At 41.2% G+C, this 17586-nt stretch overlaps 3 protein-coding genes across 3 annotated transcripts; all 3 read right to left on the bottom strand.

The window, feature by feature from the left end:
• Nucleotides 1-64: 64 nt before the first annotated feature.
• Nucleotides 65-2529, bottom strand: LOC119027419 (complement C1q-like protein 4). Its single transcript, XM_037112595.1, has 3 exons — nucleotides 2407-2529; nucleotides 1781-1909; nucleotides 65-703 (listed from the first exon to the last, which is right to left on the bottom strand). The coding sequence occupies exons 1-3, from the start codon at nucleotides 2507-2509 to the stop codon at nucleotides 423-425; spliced, it is 513 nt and encodes a 170-aa protein (XP_036968490.1). The 5' UTR covers nucleotides 2510-2529; the 3' UTR covers nucleotides 65-422.
• A 7435-nt stretch (nucleotides 2530-9964) lies between these two features.
• On the bottom strand, nucleotides 9965-12404 carry LOC119026780 (complement C1q-like protein 4). The gene is made up of 3 exons (XM_037111307.1): nucleotides 12283-12404; nucleotides 11656-11784; nucleotides 9965-10409 (listed from the first exon to the last, which is right to left on the bottom strand). The coding sequence occupies exons 1-3, from the start codon at nucleotides 12383-12385 to the stop codon at nucleotides 10129-10131; spliced, it is 513 nt and encodes a 170-aa protein (XP_036967202.1). The 5' UTR covers nucleotides 12386-12404; the 3' UTR covers nucleotides 9965-10128.
• A 2992-nt stretch (nucleotides 12405-15396) lies between these two features.
• Nucleotides 15397-17000, bottom strand: LOC119026781 (complement C1q-like protein 4). The gene is made up of 3 exons (XM_037111308.1): nucleotides 16919-17000; nucleotides 16511-16633; nucleotides 15397-16425 (listed from the first exon to the last, which is right to left on the bottom strand). The coding sequence occupies exons 1-3, from the start codon at nucleotides 16944-16946 to the stop codon at nucleotides 16151-16153; spliced, it is 426 nt and encodes a 141-aa protein (XP_036967203.1). The 5' UTR covers nucleotides 16947-17000; the 3' UTR covers nucleotides 15397-16150.
• Nucleotides 17001-17586: the final 586 nt, after the last annotated feature.

The following is a 17586-nucleotide window of genomic DNA, read 5'->3' as shown; positions in this document are numbered from 1 at the left end:
ATATCATGAAAACTGTCCACTGCAGATTAGAGTTTGTACACCAAAACCAGGTGATGCAATATTTAGATGCTCAGTAGATGTTTATTGTTGCGTCAGCAGCAGAACACAGACATGACTGAGGAGAGGCAGTCTCTCCTCACTTCTTACAGCACTTTGAGATAACACACATTAACTGTAGACAACAACAGGATGGACATGATTTCACTCAAGCTGTTATTCAGCCTTTCTTTACCTGGTCGTGACATTTTCCAGGTTGAAGAGGAAGAGTTCAGACTCAATGGTATAATGATATATTCTGGCTGATCACAGATAATATGACAGCAACAGCCATCTGTTTTAATCTAACTGCACTGTTGAATAGTAACAGTCACTGCATGGTTGATCTCAGGTTGCTGGAAACATCTTTCTGAATTCATCGGTTCTCACTGATCCTTAGTGACCAGGAAACCACTGAATGAGGTGTGGTACTCGCCTGCCCAAATCTCACAATTTTCAACCATGCGCACACAAACCTCATCTCTTTCCTTTAGCTGCAGGACAACTGCGTTTCCTCCACTATCACTTGTGTCATAGGAAGCTTTGTCCTCTGTTGTACGGACAATAATCTGACTGTTCTTGAAGAGCTCCAGCTTTGTTGCATTTTTTCCAGCCTGATAGAAGAAGGTGAAATAGTAAACACCTGCAACAGGTGCAGTGAAGACACCTGTGAAAACAACAGAGAATTCATCAGTTTCATTGGTTTCTGAAAGGCTTTGAATCTGACATTAATGATTACAACATGATAGAGGTGTGTGGCCAAAGATGGATACTTTTTGCAGTAACATTCAGTAAAGGAAATGAATGCATCTACTTCATGCACGGGTGTAGAAAGCATTAAAAATGTTGCTGGATAAGATTGCAATTTTGAGTCCAGCCCTCACTGTAGCTCCTAAAAATGCACAGGAAAAAGATTTGTGGGTAGGTATCACCAAGGTCCAGTGCAGGGACATTTAAAAACTGATCCACTCTTCATCATATGTGCCAGGCACAGTCTATTGCAGTGGAAGGTGCTTCATCAAGCACATTTCACCAGCGCTAAACTGGCAAAGATATATCCCAGTCACAGTGACGCCTGTAACCATTGTAAGCAGCTCCCAGCCGACCATGCACGCATGTTCTGAGACTGACCAGCTTTTGGTCCGATATATTCCAAACCCTCAAACAGGCTCTGAACACAAATTTAGAACCAAACTCCCTGACGGCTGTTTTTGCTCTACAGTTAGAGAAGTTAAGGTTTTCATAGAAGGGATCTTTGACAGCATTCCATAAACCTTGGGACACACTGCTGGCTAATATTAGCAAAAGTCTTACTGTTATTCCTAATGATGCCAAGGACGCTTGTTGTTGTTCTTATTTCATTTATTCATTTATTTATTTCTCGTCCTTATTGTAATATTTGACTGTAGTTTGTCTCACAGTACCTTGAGCATTTACTTTTGTTGCATATGTTACTATGTAACTATTTAGTTGTTTATTGTGACCACATGTTATCAGTAAGTCGACATTTTGCCATTTCATCCAGCTTCAGAAAACATGTTTGAAGATGATAAAAAAAAAACTAACCATGTGTAAATTGATTCGGTGAGTAATCTATCATGGGGAAAAGTCCCACCCACCGAGACACTTCATTGTTAATATAAACTATAATATTACTGTTTACTGTTGGTTTATTTGGCCTGGCACTGGACGAATCACCAGTAAACTTAAACCTTGTGATTTAGGCTGCATGTGATGTCCTTACCTGTGGAGCTGTCGTAGGCATCACCGATGTTTGTGAACACTTTGTTGAACGGCAGAGTTACGTCTCTCTTGAATGGTCCATAAATACCATCTTTCTCTAACATAGTGCCGAATGCCACCTTGGTTTGGCCTGTGTGAAACAAAATAGTTTGTATAACATGTATAACATCCTGTTATACTGAAGCATTTCTCTTGTAGAACATTCTGTTTTTCGTGACATTACAAACACATGAAAGAGGTTCAGGACACTGCAAAAAAAAAAAAGAAAAAATGTAGTTCCGACATTTTTTTTTTCACAAGTCTGACTTTAATTCTGACTTTGATTTCAGGATTCTGAATGTAAAGTCTTCTACTCATTTCTGTTCATTACTGGCCTTTGGAGGCCAAGCAGCTTTTTTACAATCATAAGATTGAGCTTCATCACATGCATATGAACACGTTTCAAACTTATCAGTGTCAAAACCAGCACTGGAATCCACATTGATATTGATTACCATTAATGAATTCCTTAATGTCACTTTTATGTTTTTCTTTTTAAATCCACAGCATCTTCCTGCACAGAAACTAAACGTTGCTCTTTGATAAATGATTAATTCAAATCTTGAAGAATAAAAAGTCTCATTTTACCTTCCTCCAGTGTCTTCAGCCTGTTTTCGAAAGCTATCAGTTGTTCTGCCATGGCATACAGGGATTTTCCCAGATCACTCATGTTGGGTTTGGAGGAGCACATGTTCTTCGCTCGTCGTTGCTTGTCTCCAAAGCTGTGATCAACAGGATCGCTGCTGCTGCTTTTATATTGTTCCATCGATGGGAGGTTGTTGTCACATGTCTCCCTTAACGAATCACAGAGAATCTTTTGTGGTGGGAAAACCCACATGCTGGCTCCGAAGGTGATTAAGAAATTTCTCAGGAAAATGGGATGCTGTGTCAACCTGCGCACTGATTTACAGAACGTTCATCAAGTATTTCTCATGAAATATTGTGACAGCGTGACCAAGGAAAAAACAGAACACAACCTACAATAAACATTTTGAGTTAGTTTTCCATAGAGATAGTAAACAGACAAAAGCCAAAGGACGCACATAACAGCCTGACATCCTTAAATCAACCCATAAATCTGACCCGAGTCGTAAGAGTCTGAAGGATTTCCTGAAAGAGTCACAAAAATATCTCCTCTCAATCACGTAGTATTAATAGTATCAAAAATGAATCAATTCAGTTTTAACACACTTGTAATTATATGAGGGACACGTCTGTATCCAGTCATTGATAAAAGATACGTTTATTTGCAGATGAACTGTCAGCTAAGTCTTGTGTGTGCACTGTAAATTCTGGGCGGGGGGCTGCGCTGCCCTGAGGTGATTCCTGCTTTTTCGTTGTTTCAACATCATGTTCTTACTCAACACTTACAAAAGAGATTTTCTTTGGAAAATGTTGGCCTGCAGTGCACCACGCAGTTGACTGGTTTACTGAAGTTTGACCAGGTGTTTCATCAGAAACACTGATTGACAGAATGACAAACACTTTAACAAAACCTAAACTTCAAAGTAAACAACTTGAAGTTTTTAATGAACTTCTGCCTTTTAAATGTTTCATCTACTGATTTGATATGAGGGTATTTATCACTACGAGTTATAGAGTATAAAGTTTATAATATGAATGTATCTTGTCCCTGAAAACGTCACCATCAGCCACACAACATGTATTCTGTTAACAGAATAAAGTCCTGGTTCTAGCAGCAGGTGAAGAGCGATATGCAGAGTTTTATTCACTTTTATTACTTCATCAGACAAGACCAGGCCAAACGTCTGCAAGCTGTCAGCACAACAGCACCAGGCACACAAACTTCCACACATCATGTCATGTGTCAGTGCAGCACATCAGTTTAATCTGCCCCCTTTGTGGCAAAAACAATGCACACGCAACCTCACGTACAACAACAAATCCAAAGTTGGTGATTCTGAATTTTGAATAAAACACTGTTCTGATTAACTGAAGGATTGAATGTTCTTTCATTGGTTTACAAGATTCTCCTTCTTCTTGAGCGAAGGAAACAATTTTTAAAAAAAGCATCGTCACACAAGTAAAAACATGAACATGCTGTTCCAAGAGTCTTTTTTGACTGATGACACTTCAAGATGCCGGGAATGATCATGACAATGAACGTGCCTGTGGCTATTCTTGAGAAAATGTCAGATCACAGAGTTTCGGGCGGCGTTGCTTCACATGTTTTATGATACATTGTGCAATCAGCATCAATGCCTTAAGAAAGGCTGCACACACACACGCAGTGGCGGTTTTGGGCATGGGCGAACCGGGCAGCCGCCCAGGGCGGCATCTCTTTTCCATAACGTATGGGGCGGCACGACCGCTTAAAAAAAAAAAAAAATTATAGGCGCCGCAAAACAGTTTTCCATTATCAATATCGCCTGTTTGAGAAATTGGCAAATTAGCGCCCCTGCAGCTGCAGGCGCCCCTAGAAGTTGACGCATTATGCACACTGCACAGAGATGCTGGGAAAGGCCAAGGGGAGGGGTTCAGGGGGGACAGTTCACCTCTGGGTCTTTTAAATGAAACGCAATGTAAAGGGGGAGGCTGGGGGGGTCCATTTATAGTACAATATTATAATGTAATTAGTTGCCAGTCACACCTTGACTTTCTTCCAAACAAAGCAAATCTCATTCATAATATTATGAATGCAGGCCATGAATCCTGCACCTTTTATGAATCGTGAGAAATTACTAATAAAAATAGGTGCCAAGGCGATTCAGAGGTCACCCAGGTGAATTGGTTTGGTCTTGACTTTTGGTCGCGAGTGCCACTGTTGGGGGATGGGAATTTGTGGATTGCCCTGCCAAATAAACACAGAGATGGACAGAAAGCGGTCAAAGCCATCAGGTGCCCAGTTAAGAAAAAAAAGAAAAGAAGAAGAGGAGAAACGAGCAAAGGATAAAGGTCTGCAATATCCTGTCTATGATAACAGTATCAAGGGCTAACGTTAAGGTTAACGTTAGTAACGTTAGGCTATAACTTAAACGTTTGTTAGCCATCTTGCTTTGTTATTTGCTATGCTTAGCCTATAAAATAATAATTCGGTTTTAACAAACCCGACAGTTTACTTCACCATTCGATTATGCTTTGCAACTAAACTGTTAAAAGTACAGTAATTATTTATTTAGATCATTTCGGTTAACGTTGGGCCTGTAGCCAATGCAATTTTCTCATGTAACGTTAACAAAGTTTCAAAGATGGAACACTTGCCATTTGATAACGTTACAACTCCATGTCGTGACAAAGAAAAGTTTAACCACAATAAATGTATGCTACTTAGCCACTTTTATGTGTATAGTGTATTTTTTTAACTGACACTGACACTGCTTTGTGGGGAATTGTGTCATTGTCATTGTGCAGTGTTGGAGGCAATCTTTTGCAATCTGATTGTAAGCTATATATTTGCCACTTTTATGGATATAGTGAATATTTTCAAATTTGTGTGATTTTATTTAATATTTTGTATTATTGTTCTCTGCTCTTCTTACATTTTTATTTTAGATCGTAAGCTATACATTTGCCACTTTATCGTGCACTGTTTTGTGCAGAATTGCCTCATTGTCATTTGGCAGTATTGGGGAGTCTTTTCCAATCTGATTGTAGATTGGATTGTAGATTTTGTAAGCTATATGTTTGTCACTTTTATATAGTGAATATTTTCAAATTTGTGTTTTTACTTAATATTTTTATAGTTCTCTGCTCTTGTTACTTAAGTATTTTAAGCTAAATAAATTATTTATACAGGTTTGTGCACTTTAAAAGTAACATTTATAGTGTTTTAATAAAAATTACATGTTTGTGCAAAAAGTGGCCTTTTTTTTGGGTAGGGGGGTCGTGTGGGGGGGCGCTTGGCGTGAGTCTCACCCGGGGAGTAATTCAGTGTCGAACCGCCACTGCACACACGCACACACCTGCATATAGTACATGTTAGTTAGATTGTGTGTTTTCATCTTCGTGTTAAATGAAACTCTTTTGAACCATCATGCTGTCTATTTAATGTTGTACTTGATTGAATGTTTTGAATGTCTTGATTGAAGGATTCCAAAACACTTCGACCGTTATCAGCAATTACATAATTTGTTATCAGAAAAAATAAAAAATAAACTACGGCTGATTTATTGATATACTAAGCAAACAGTCTCCTGTGTTAAAGTACTGTCAATAAATCCACCTCATTTTCCTCACTGTGTAACAACGTTATCTGACCCCCTCCTGTGTTTACAAAGGAACTCAGGACTGTACGATCATAGTCAGCAATGAAGGTGAAGCTCGAACCTCTAACTTAGGACTCGTTAATGTATTATGACATCTGAGTGAAAATAAAGCTTTAAAAAATGTTTTTGAAGAAGCAGATATTCAGTGATTAATTACATCTCTCCACTCCGTTACATATTCCATATGTATGGGATATGACCCCCCGCTGCTTGTCAGGGTACTTGGATACTTGGAGAAAACTGACAGCAGTCACCATGCACTGACAAGGCATGGAGTTCACTCACCCTTCTAGCCGAAGTGACGGCGAGCAGAGAGGCAGTTTTCATGGAAAGCCATTTCAGGTCAGCATCCCCAATAGGTTCGAAGGGGGAACCCTGAAGGGCCCCGAGGACGACGTCCAAGTCCCAAGGGGGAACCACCGGACCGGCGGTACGCACAGTAAGTCGCTGGGCCCCTCGAAGAAACCGGGAAATGAGCACACAGTCCTCCGTACTGTGGTGTAGTGCAAATTCCCAGATGTGCTCTGCCTTGATTGCTGCCACCAACCCTCGCAGTGTTACAGCGGCCTTCTGTGCCTCAAGCTGGGACTGCAAGAACCGCAGGATCTTGTGAGCCGAGGCCAAATAAGGGGCCACCTGGTGAGACGCACACCAGGTGGTAAACACCTGCCAACAGTATGAATAGGCAGCCCTCGTGGATGGAGCCCAGGCATGCTGGATTGTCGCCACCACAGGCTTCGGTAACCCTAAGGCCAGGAGCCTGTCCCTCTCAGGGGCCAAGCCACCAGCCTGAGCCCCTCTGGAAGCAGCTGGAACAGGGCTCCGTTCGCCTGGGAGAGCAGGTCCCTCCGGTGTGGGAGTGGGCAGTGCTTCGACTCCCAGGTCGACCTCTGCCCTGCCTAGGCGGCGCCATATCTCGGAGACCACCTGAGGGTGGAGTCTCTACTCCCCCGGCTGGGGCCTTCCCCTTGACATGGTGTCCAGTGCCCCTGGCACGTGCACGGCTCTGAGCGAGAGGAAGTGTGGGTGAGCCCACTGCCACAGGATGGTTGCGAGCTTGCAGGGGAGGCTACATCTGTTGATGTAAGCGGCCGTCACTGTGCTGTCGTTGCGGACAATGACGTGGTGACCCCTTAGCCTTGGCAGGAAATGACGCAGAGCGGGGCGAACCGTGTACGGCGCCCCACCCCTACACTAGTTGGCGATAGATCACTGGACCCAGGGCTCGGCCCAGCTTGATGTTTGCTGGGACCGTCCACCACCAGAGGGCCCTGTGAAGCCTCCAAGAGACCACCACTTGGTCTTGTGGGACCTCTGAGGGCACAAGCCCAAGCCTAGCAGACATCTCGGCACAGGCCGTATGTGTAAGAGGGCGAGGGGGACCACCTGCACCAAGGCTGCCATTAAGCCCATACGGCGAAGGCAGAGTCCCCAGAGCATGCAGCTGGAAAGGGGCGAGGCAAGTCCTGAAAGCCTGCTGCCTCTCCAATGTCAAAGCAACCGTCGCCCTCCTCGAATCCAGGACTATACCCAGGAAGGTGGTCACCTGAAAAGGCTCGAGCCTGCTTTTTTTGTGGTTCAGGTGCCGACCTAAGCCCTGGACATGGTTTAGCAGCCGGGCTATGTGGTGGCGGCACTGCTCCTTTGAGACTGCACAGACCAGCCAGTCGTTGAGGTAGTTTAGGATCCTGATCCCTCCCTGCCTCAGGGGGAAGAGGGCCACATCCATACAGCGAGTGAAGGTTCGTGGTGCCAGAGAAATACCGGGTGCTCCTTCGCACAGCGGCGGCTCTCCTGATCCTGCTGTATCGAGGCAGTAGCGTGGGGCCCAAACATCGCGGTGGGTTCCACCAGCACCTTAAGCAGGCAGTCTCTATCCCCCTGCTGAAGCTGGGATTGAGACAGCCACAGGTGGCGCCTGACCACCCAGAAGGATGCTAAGGCACTGCCTGCTGCCTCAGCCTGCTCCTTCACAACTGAGGAGAGGCATGAGGTGGCCATCTGCAGCTCCTCACCTACACTGGTGTCCGCCTGAACTTGATGAGACAAGTCACGGAGGTAAAGTGCCAAAATAGCCCCGGTATTGGCCAACCGAGTCTGCACCGCCACAGCCTTATGTAGCTTAGCGAGCAGACTATCCATAACCCTGCAGTTCTTGCTAGAGCAGGTGGCATTACCGAGGATGGAGCTGGAGGGAGAGACTAGTGGAGTGAGGATTCGGTCCACTGCGGGAAGTGGCCCACAAGCGATCTGGTCTCTGTCATGCATGTTGGAAAAACGGCGACATGCCGCAGACCACCTGTGGGTGGCAGCTGGAGACTGGAACTGCTAACACAGCAAAACCAACAAAACCAATCAGAGCCAAGTGGAGGGTCTGAGAAGTGTCAATCGCGCTCCTGCATACGCTGCTGGTAGCCCCCCTCCCTTACGCAGTACATCCTCTGCAGTGCCCTGGACTATAGTCACTGCTGCAATGTTATTTCATGAATTCATTATAACCAAACTACTACAACCTTGACAACTCCTCCATCATCATGGCTAGCATAATAGATGGTCTCGATCCATGATAACAAGCCTGCAATTAACCGAGTGCACTGTTTAATTACACCAAAATGCACATGAATTGATATCTTGCGCGCGCAAGATAGTAAGACGCGCATGCGAGATTTAAAAAAAAAGCCCATCCATGTCACCTCCAGGGCTCCGTAGATAGAGAGGATGACACATGTTTCATTGGTAAGACACCTGTGCTGCTTCCTCTCAAACACAACATCGACTCAAAAATCTCCTGCACCCTCCCAACAGACCAAAGGGGGTTGACACAAGGAGGCATAGGGACACTGAGTGTAAGTATCATGTCCACCAATGGCTTTGAGACAGCCATGCAGACAATAGGAGCTGTAGAAGGCCACATGCAGAAATCTTGGCCCAAACTTATGACCAGCCAGCACCTGACAGTTTAGTACCTTCTATATCATGAAGAATGTGTTGAACTGAACCTGATACATCTCTAGCACTCAGTTAAGGTATGTTAAGCTGAAAGATTCCACTAGATGTCAGTGTGTCACTAAATAATATGCTGTTTCAGTCGGCCTCTTCACAGGAAGTCACTCCAGACGGGGACATGTTACGGTTTCAGAAGTCTTGCTGAACACAATTATGTTACTTACAACTAAAGTAGGTCTAAAGAGAGTCAAATAATTAATACCAATGTATAAACATTTGTTGAATTGACTGCAAATGTATCCTAAAAGAATATTTCATGTGCCTTGTCAGGGTTTCATTCTTTATATAATATTTCCCAATTGTGGTTTAGTAATTCATCTTTTAAGGCACTCATTGACTGATATGCATAACACTTATAACACTTTATAACACTTTGTAAATGTTTAATAAATTCTGAAGTTCATATGTAAATATTATTTGGATGTTCATTATGAAGTTGTGACTGGTGTTGATAAACCCCTGTTTAATACATGGTTGATGAAGTATTTCATTTGCTTGTTAACAGTGAAAAAACTGAGCTGAAGTTAAGTATCTACTGTTAACAATCATGTTTATTATGAAGTGTTACCAATGTGATTAGAATTGTGAATTTGCTGCAAAATAAAAGACTCTTGATAAGTATTGCTATTATGACACATTTAACAGTGATACATACATGTAAGCTGACAAATAATTATAGTGTGATTTTTAACGTCTAAAAAAAGGAACCACCATTTATTCAGATGCTCAGTAGATGTTTATTGTTGCGTCAGCAGCAGAACACAGACATGACTGAGGAGAGGCAGTCTCTCCTCACTTCTTACAGCACTTTGAGATAACACACATTAACTGTAGACAACAACAGGATGGACATGATTTCACTCAAGCTGTTATTCAGCCTTTCTTTACCTGGTCGTGACATTTTCCAGGTTGAAGAGGAAGAGTTCAGACTCAATGGTATAATGATATATTCTGGCTGATCACAGATAATATGACAGCAACAGCCATCTGTTTTAATCTAACTGCACTGTTGAATAGTAACAGTCACTGCATGGTTGATCTCAGGTTGCTGGAAACATCTTTCTGAATTCATCGGTTCTCACTGATCCTTAGTGACCAGGAAACCACTGAATGAGGTGTGGTACTCGCCTGCCCAAATCTCACAATTTTCAGCCATGCGCACACAAACCTCGTCTCTTTCCTTTAGCTGCAGGACAACTGCGTTTCCTCCACTATCACTTGTGTCATAGGAAGCTTTGTCCTCTGTTGTACGGACAATAACCTGACTGTTCTTGAAGAGCTCCAGCTTTGTTGCATTTTTTCCAGCCTGATAGAAGAAGGTGAAATAGTAAACACCTGCAACAGGTGCAGTGAAGACACCTGTGAAAACAACAGAGAATTCATCAGTTTCATTGGTTTCTGAAAGGCTTTGAATCTGACATTAATGATTACAACATGATAGAGGTGTGTGGCCAAAGATGGATACTTTTTGCAGTAACATTCAGTAAAGGAAATGAATGCATCTACTTCATGCACGGGTGTAGAAAGCATTAAAAATGTTGCTGGATAAGATTGCAATTTTGAGTCCAGCCCTCACTGTAGCTCCTAAAAATGCACAGGAAAAAGATTTGTGGGTAGGTATCACCAAGGTCCAGTGCAGGGACATTTAAAAACTGATCCACTCTTCATCATATGTGCCAGGCACAGTCTATTGCAGTGGAAGGTGCTTCATCGAGCACATTTCACCAGCGCTAAACTGGCAAAGATATATCCCAGTCACAGTGACGCCTGTAACCATTGTAAGCAGCTCCCAGCCGACCATGCACGCATGTTCTGAGACTGACCAGCTTTTGGTCCGATATATTCCAAACCCTCAAACAGGCTCTGAACACAAATTTAGAACCAAACTCCCTGACGGCTGTTTTTGCTCTACAGTTAGAGAAGTTAAGGTTTTCACAGAAGGGATCTTTGACAGCATTCCATAAACCTTGGGACACACTGCTGGCTAATATTAGCAAAAGTCTTACTGTTATTCCTAATGATGCCAAGGATGCTTGTTGTTGTTCTTATTTCATTTATTCATTTATTTATTTCTCATCCTTATTGTAATATTTGACTCTAGTTTGTCTCACAGTACCTTGAGCATTTACTTTTGTTGCATATGTTACTATGTAACTATTTAGTTGTTTATTGTGACCACATGTTATCAGTAAGTCGACATTTTGCCATTTCATCCAGCTTCAGAAAACATGTTTGAAGATGATAAAAAAAAACTAAACACGTGTAAATTGATTCGGTGAGTAATCTATCATGGGGAAATGTCCCACCCACGTCTTTACATTAGTATGAATTCTCAGATTAACGAAACTACACGTCAAGTTTTTACTGCTACGTTGCACCGAGACACTTCATCGTTAATATAAACTATAATATTACTGGTTACTGGTTTATTTGGCCTGGCACTGGACGAATCACCAGTAAACTTAAACCTTGATAATCTGCTACACTTTGAACAGGTACAGAGAGTAATCAGATTACATATATTAATAATGATATACAGCTACAGCGTACAGTAACATGTATCAACCATGTTACAGGTGATTTGGGCTGCATGTGATGTCCTTACCTGTGGAGCTGTCGTAGGCATTACCGATGTTTGTGAACACTTTGTTGAACGGCAGAGTTATGTCTGTCTTGAATGGTCCAAAAACACCACCTTTCTCCAACATAGTGCCAAATGCCACCTTGGTTTGGCCTGTGTGAAACAAAATAGTTTGTATAACATGTATAACATCCTGTTATATTGAAGCATTTCTCTTGTAGAACATTCTGTTTTTCGTGACATTACAAACACATGAAAGAGGTTCAGGACACTGGAAAAAAAAACAAAAGAAAAATGTAGTTCCGACATTTTTTTTTCCACAAGTCTGACTTTAATTCTGACTTTGATTTCAGGATTCTGAATGTAAAGTCTTCTCCTCATTTCTGTTCATTACTGGCCTTTGGAGGCCAAGCAGCTTTTTTACAATCATAAGATTGAAGTTCATCACATGCATATGAACACGTTTCAAACTTATCAGTGTCAAAACCAGCACTGGAATCCACATTGATATTGATTACCATTAATGAATTCCTTAATGTCACTTTTTTGTTTTTCTTTTTAAATCCACAACATCTTCCTGCACAGAAACTAAACGTTGCTCTTTGATAAACGATTAATTCAAATCTTGAAGAATAAAAAGTCTCATTTTACCTTCCTCCAGTGTCTTCAGCCTGTTTTCGAAAGCTGTCACTTGTTCTGCCATGGCATACAGGGATTTTCCCAGATCACTCATGTTGGGTTTGGAGGAGCACATGTTCTTCGCTCGTCGTTGCTCGTCTCCAAAGCTGTGATCAACAGGATCGCTGCTGCTGCTTTTATATTGTTCCATCGATGGGAGGTTGTTGTCACATGTCTCCCTTAACGAATCACAGAGAATCTTTTGTGGTGGGAAAACCCACATGCTGGCTCCGAAGGTGATTAAGAAATTTCTCAGGAAAATGGGATGCTGTGTCAACCTGCGCACTGATTTACAGAACGTTCATCAAGTATTTCTCATGAAATATTGTGACAGCGTGACCAAGGAAAAAACAGAACACAACCTACAATAAACATTTTGAGTTAGTTTTCCATAGAGATAGTAAACAGACAAAAGCCAAAGGACGCACATAACAGCATGACATCCTTAAATCAACCCATAAATCTGACCCGAGTCGTAAGAGTCTGAAGGATTTCCTGAAAGAGTCACAAAAATATCTCCTCTCAATCACGTAGTATTAATAGTATTAAAAATTTATCAATTCAGTTTTAACACACTTGTAATGATACGAGGGACACTTCTGTATCCAGTCATTGATAAAAGATATGTTTATTTGCAGATGAACTGTCAGCTAAGTCTCGTGTGTGCACTGTAATTTCTGGGCGGGCCCAAACGTCTGCAAGCTGTCAGCACAACAGCACCAGCGGAGGAAACAATTTAAAAACAATGTTGGATTACCTGAAAATGCATCGTCACACAAGTAAAAACATGAACATGCTGTTCCAAGAGCCTTTTTTGACTGATGGCACTTCACGATGCCGGGAATGATCGTGACAATGAACGTGCCTGTGGCTATTCTTGAGAAAATGTCAGATCACAGAGTTTCGGGCGGCGTTGCTTCACATGTTTTATGATACATTGTGCAATCAGCATCAATGCCTTAAGAAAGGCTGCACACACACACACACACTCACACACACACACACACACACACACACACACACACACACACACACACACACACACACCTGCATATAGTAAATGTTAGTTAGATTGTGTGTTTTAATCTTCGTGTTTAATGAAACTCTTTTGAACCATCATGCTGTCTATTTAGTACTTGATTGAATGTTTTGAATGTCTTGATTGAAGGATTCCAAAACCCTTCGACTGTTATCAGCAATTACATAATTAGTTATCAGAGTCAGAACCTGACAGTTTAGCACCTTTTGTGAGACTGATTTGGTGAATTTGCTATCCTTTCCCTTCATCAAGAGTGGTGCCCCGAGGAGATCATTATCAATAATAATCTCTGATAATCATTAATTATTATTGATACCCAGTCTAACCAATACCCCATATTCATGTTGCATGAAGCACTATAAGTGAAATGTGTCGACAAGCGGAGGTGTAGAGTTTGTTTCAGCACTGGTAGAGAACGAGGTTTGGTTGGCTTAGCAAGGTCACAGTTTGGGTTAAAGACATTCATCTTCATGGTTACATCAGAAAAAAGAAACTACGGCTGATTTATTGATATACTAAGCAAACAGTCTCCTGTGTTAAAGTACTGTCAATAAATCCACCTCATTTTCATTATCGTTATCTGACTCCCTCCTGTGTTTACAAAGGAACTCAGGACTGTACAACCATGTTCAGCAATGGACTCGTTAATGTATTATGACTTTTATGTCTTGAATTGTACCTGATCCGTCTCCAGCGCTCAGTTTAGGTGTGTTATGCAGAAACATTCCACTAGATGTCGCTGTCTTAATAACTAACACGCTGTTTCAGTTTTCCTCCTCACAGGAAGTCTCTCCAGACATGAGGACTACTTCCAACTAAAATAAGTCTAAAAAGGGTCAAACAATTAATACCAATATATAAAAAACACCATTAATAAATCTAACATTTGTTGAATTGACTGCAAGTATATCTTAAATATCCTGGAGAATATTTCATTTGCTCTGTCAAGGTTTTCTTCTTCATATAATATTTCACAGATTTGGTTTAGTAACTCTTTTTTTTTTTTTACAGCCTTCATTGTCTCCTCTGTCCTCGCTCTGCTATGATTGGACTTTATGGTCTGTTTCTGTGCTTTCTGCAGAAAACTGTACAGTAATGATAAAGTCTTCAGTTGGTTTGTGGCTACTTGGATTAAGCAGATCTTTGTCAAAATGCCCACAGATGAACACGAGCTTTTGATCAGACACTGTAAACATTTCCTCCATCCATTCTTTGAAAGGTACAAGATCAGAACCCGGTGCTCTATAAATGCAGCGAACAATTACATTTTTCTTTTTTTCCCATGTATATTTCTACTGTTCAGCATTTTAATACCTTTCCAGCTGCAGTTGTCTCTCTTCCACCTTGAAATTAAAGTTTTTGTCCACATACACAGTCACACCTCCTCCAGTCTTGTTCTCCCTGTTTATGTAATTCATTTCATAACCATCTAATTCAAAGTCTGCACCCTTCACAGTGTTGATGCAAGTTACTGATATTGCAAGTATGTTAGATGGTCGTGGTGCAAATCGACGTAAATAATTCTAAATGTTGTGGAAATTTGCATACAGGCTTGTAGTGTTGAAATGACAGTTTCTTATCTGTCTTGATGGTGTTGTTGAACAGTTCATCTGTGTAACAGCAGTAATCGCCGTTGATGTGAAAGAAAAAGTTATTTTTCCGGGTCGATATTGTATTTCATGTTTAGTTTGATGAAAATGGATTGTGTTTTCTTTTGTCTCTTCAACTGATGTTTATAACCCTTTGTAAAGTTCATCTATATATTTTATCTGATGTTCATTGTAAAGTTACATCTGGTGTTAATAAACCCCTGTTTAATACATGGTTGATGAAGTATTTCATTTGCTTTTTAAGTATCTACTGTTAACAAACATGTTTATTATGAAGTGTTACCAATGTGATTAAAATTGTGAATTTGCTGCAAAATAAAAGACTCTTGATAAGTATTGCTATTACAACACATTTAACAGTGATACATACATGTAAGCTGAAAAATAATTATAGTGTGATTTTTAACGTCTAAAAACATGAACCACCATTTATTCAGATGCTCAGTAGATGTTTATTGTTGCATTAGCAGCCGTCAGCAGCAGAACACAGACATGACTGAGGAGAGGCAGTCTCTCCTCACTTCTTACAGCACTTTGAGATAACACACATTAACTGTAGACAACAACAGGATGGACATGATTTCACTCAAGCTGTTATTCAACCTTTCTTTACCTGGTCGTGACATTTTCCAGGTTGAAGACACATTGTTCTTCCTCCTTCGTACATCACAACATCTCAAACATCCTCCACCTGCACCTGCTCCTTAAACTCCTCCACACATATTTCCTCTTGTTGTACAGACACACAGGAAGAGGTCTGAACCCCCTCCAGGCTCAACTCCTTTATAATGAGTTTACTTGTATTTAGTTTCCCAACAACTTAAACATTGTAATATCACGGTGGATATATAAGACAGCAAGCAAAAGCTGAAGTATACTGGAAAGAACTCAGGAGGTTCCCTCACACCTGAGATCAATGATTTAATATTCAATATTTGAGTTTCATCTAGTAAATCTGATTTGAGTAGATTCGACTTTAAACAGCCAATTAAATGCAGATCAGACGCAAGGGGACAAAATCATGGTAAGTCCCTGTGAGCCTCACTTAAAGTGTATATAAGCAGTGTAATATCGAAGCACAATTTCAATTTCAGCAGCCATTTTAGTCTAAATGCACATTTGAATGGTAACAGATCAGGTTCATCATTGATCTCAGGTTGTTGGAATCATCTGGAGTCATCCATCCTCAAATTTAACTGAGCAGAAACCCACTGAAGGTGGTGGAGTCTCCACCTCCCCAGACATGACAGGTTGCAGGTAGTTGCACATAAACTCTGTCGTTTTGATTCAGCTGCAGGACAGCTACATTTCCTCCGTTATCAGCGGTGTCACATTTTGATGCATGATCACCTGACTGAACGATCATCTGGCAGTTCTTGACCAGTTGCAGCCCTGATGGACGGTTTCCTCCAGCATGATAGAAGAAGCTGAAATAATAAACACCGTCAACAGGTGCAGTGAAGACACCTGTGAAAACAACAGAGCATTAATGAATAAAACAACCACCAGTAAAACCTCAACCTGTGATTGTGGTTGCTTGTGATGTCCTTACCTGTAGAGCCGTTGTAGCAGTTGCCGATGTTTGTAATCACTTTGTTGAAGGGCACATCTTTGGGTTGTCCGAAGGGTCCATAGGCCCCATTGTCACTTAATGTTGCACAGAATGCCACTTTCCCTACATAAAACAAAACACCCTTGTTAGACTACTTTGTTGAAGCATTTCTTTTCTATTCATCTTGTGTATTTCATCTCAGAACACACATATATGAATAAGGATATGTTTCATCCTCATCAGTGACACAACCGGCACTGGAATCTATTTTTATTGCCGTTATTATTTTATAAATTATCTCTTTGTCAAATCCAGTTTGTGCAAGTTGATCAACTTAAGAGATAAACTTAAAAGTTGCTCTTGAAAATATTTTTCAGTAAAGTCTTTAAAGAAAAAGTTTGACTCTACCCGTCATCTTGGTTGGTTGATCACTCATGTTGGGATGGCAGGCAGACTGTTTCTCTCCCGTTCTGCTCGTCTCTGGAGTTGTGACTCGGTGATTCTCTGTTGCTGCTTTTATATTGTTCGAACAATGGGCTGTCACACCTCTCCCGTATTCAGGTAGCGATCTGGCTGATTAAGTTTCAGGAAATTTACAACCTGCACCACCATGTTATACTGGTATTCACAAGTTTACTTAGGTTTGTCATTTTCCCTTATGAATTTCCTGTTATTTAATCTTTCTGATCGGTAAGAGCGACCTTAAAAGAAAGGTTAACAACAGCACAATCAGCAAACAGAATTCCACTAATCATAAAATAATAAATCATAAAAACAAAAGAGTTAAAAAAATGTTATATAAATCAAAGAATGATTGCAACCTGTTGCCAGTATGTAGCAACTGACATGTGGTAGTGTTTTGTGTTTCGTGTTTTGGGCTGGGGTCTGATCAGATATGTCAGATTTAGGAAAGACTGGACCATTTACACAGAAGTCATAACAACTTCTCGTTTCATGACAACGGTGCCTTGCTGCTGCATCGACGTCAATGAGAACTTACCGTCTTCATCATAAAGGCAATTTTCTGTCCAAATCAGATTCGGCCACAACGTTATATTAAAACCTTGACACAGTGC

This window comes from Acanthopagrus latus, chromosome 10 (assembly GCF_904848185.1).
Source record: "Acanthopagrus latus isolate v.2019 chromosome 10, fAcaLat1.1, whole genome shotgun sequence".
NCBI classification, from domain to species: Eukaryota; Metazoa; Chordata; class Actinopteri; order Spariformes; family Sparidae; genus Acanthopagrus; species Acanthopagrus latus.
Note: the sequence above shows the minus strand (reverse complement) of the source record. Positions and strands in the feature narration are given on the sequence as shown.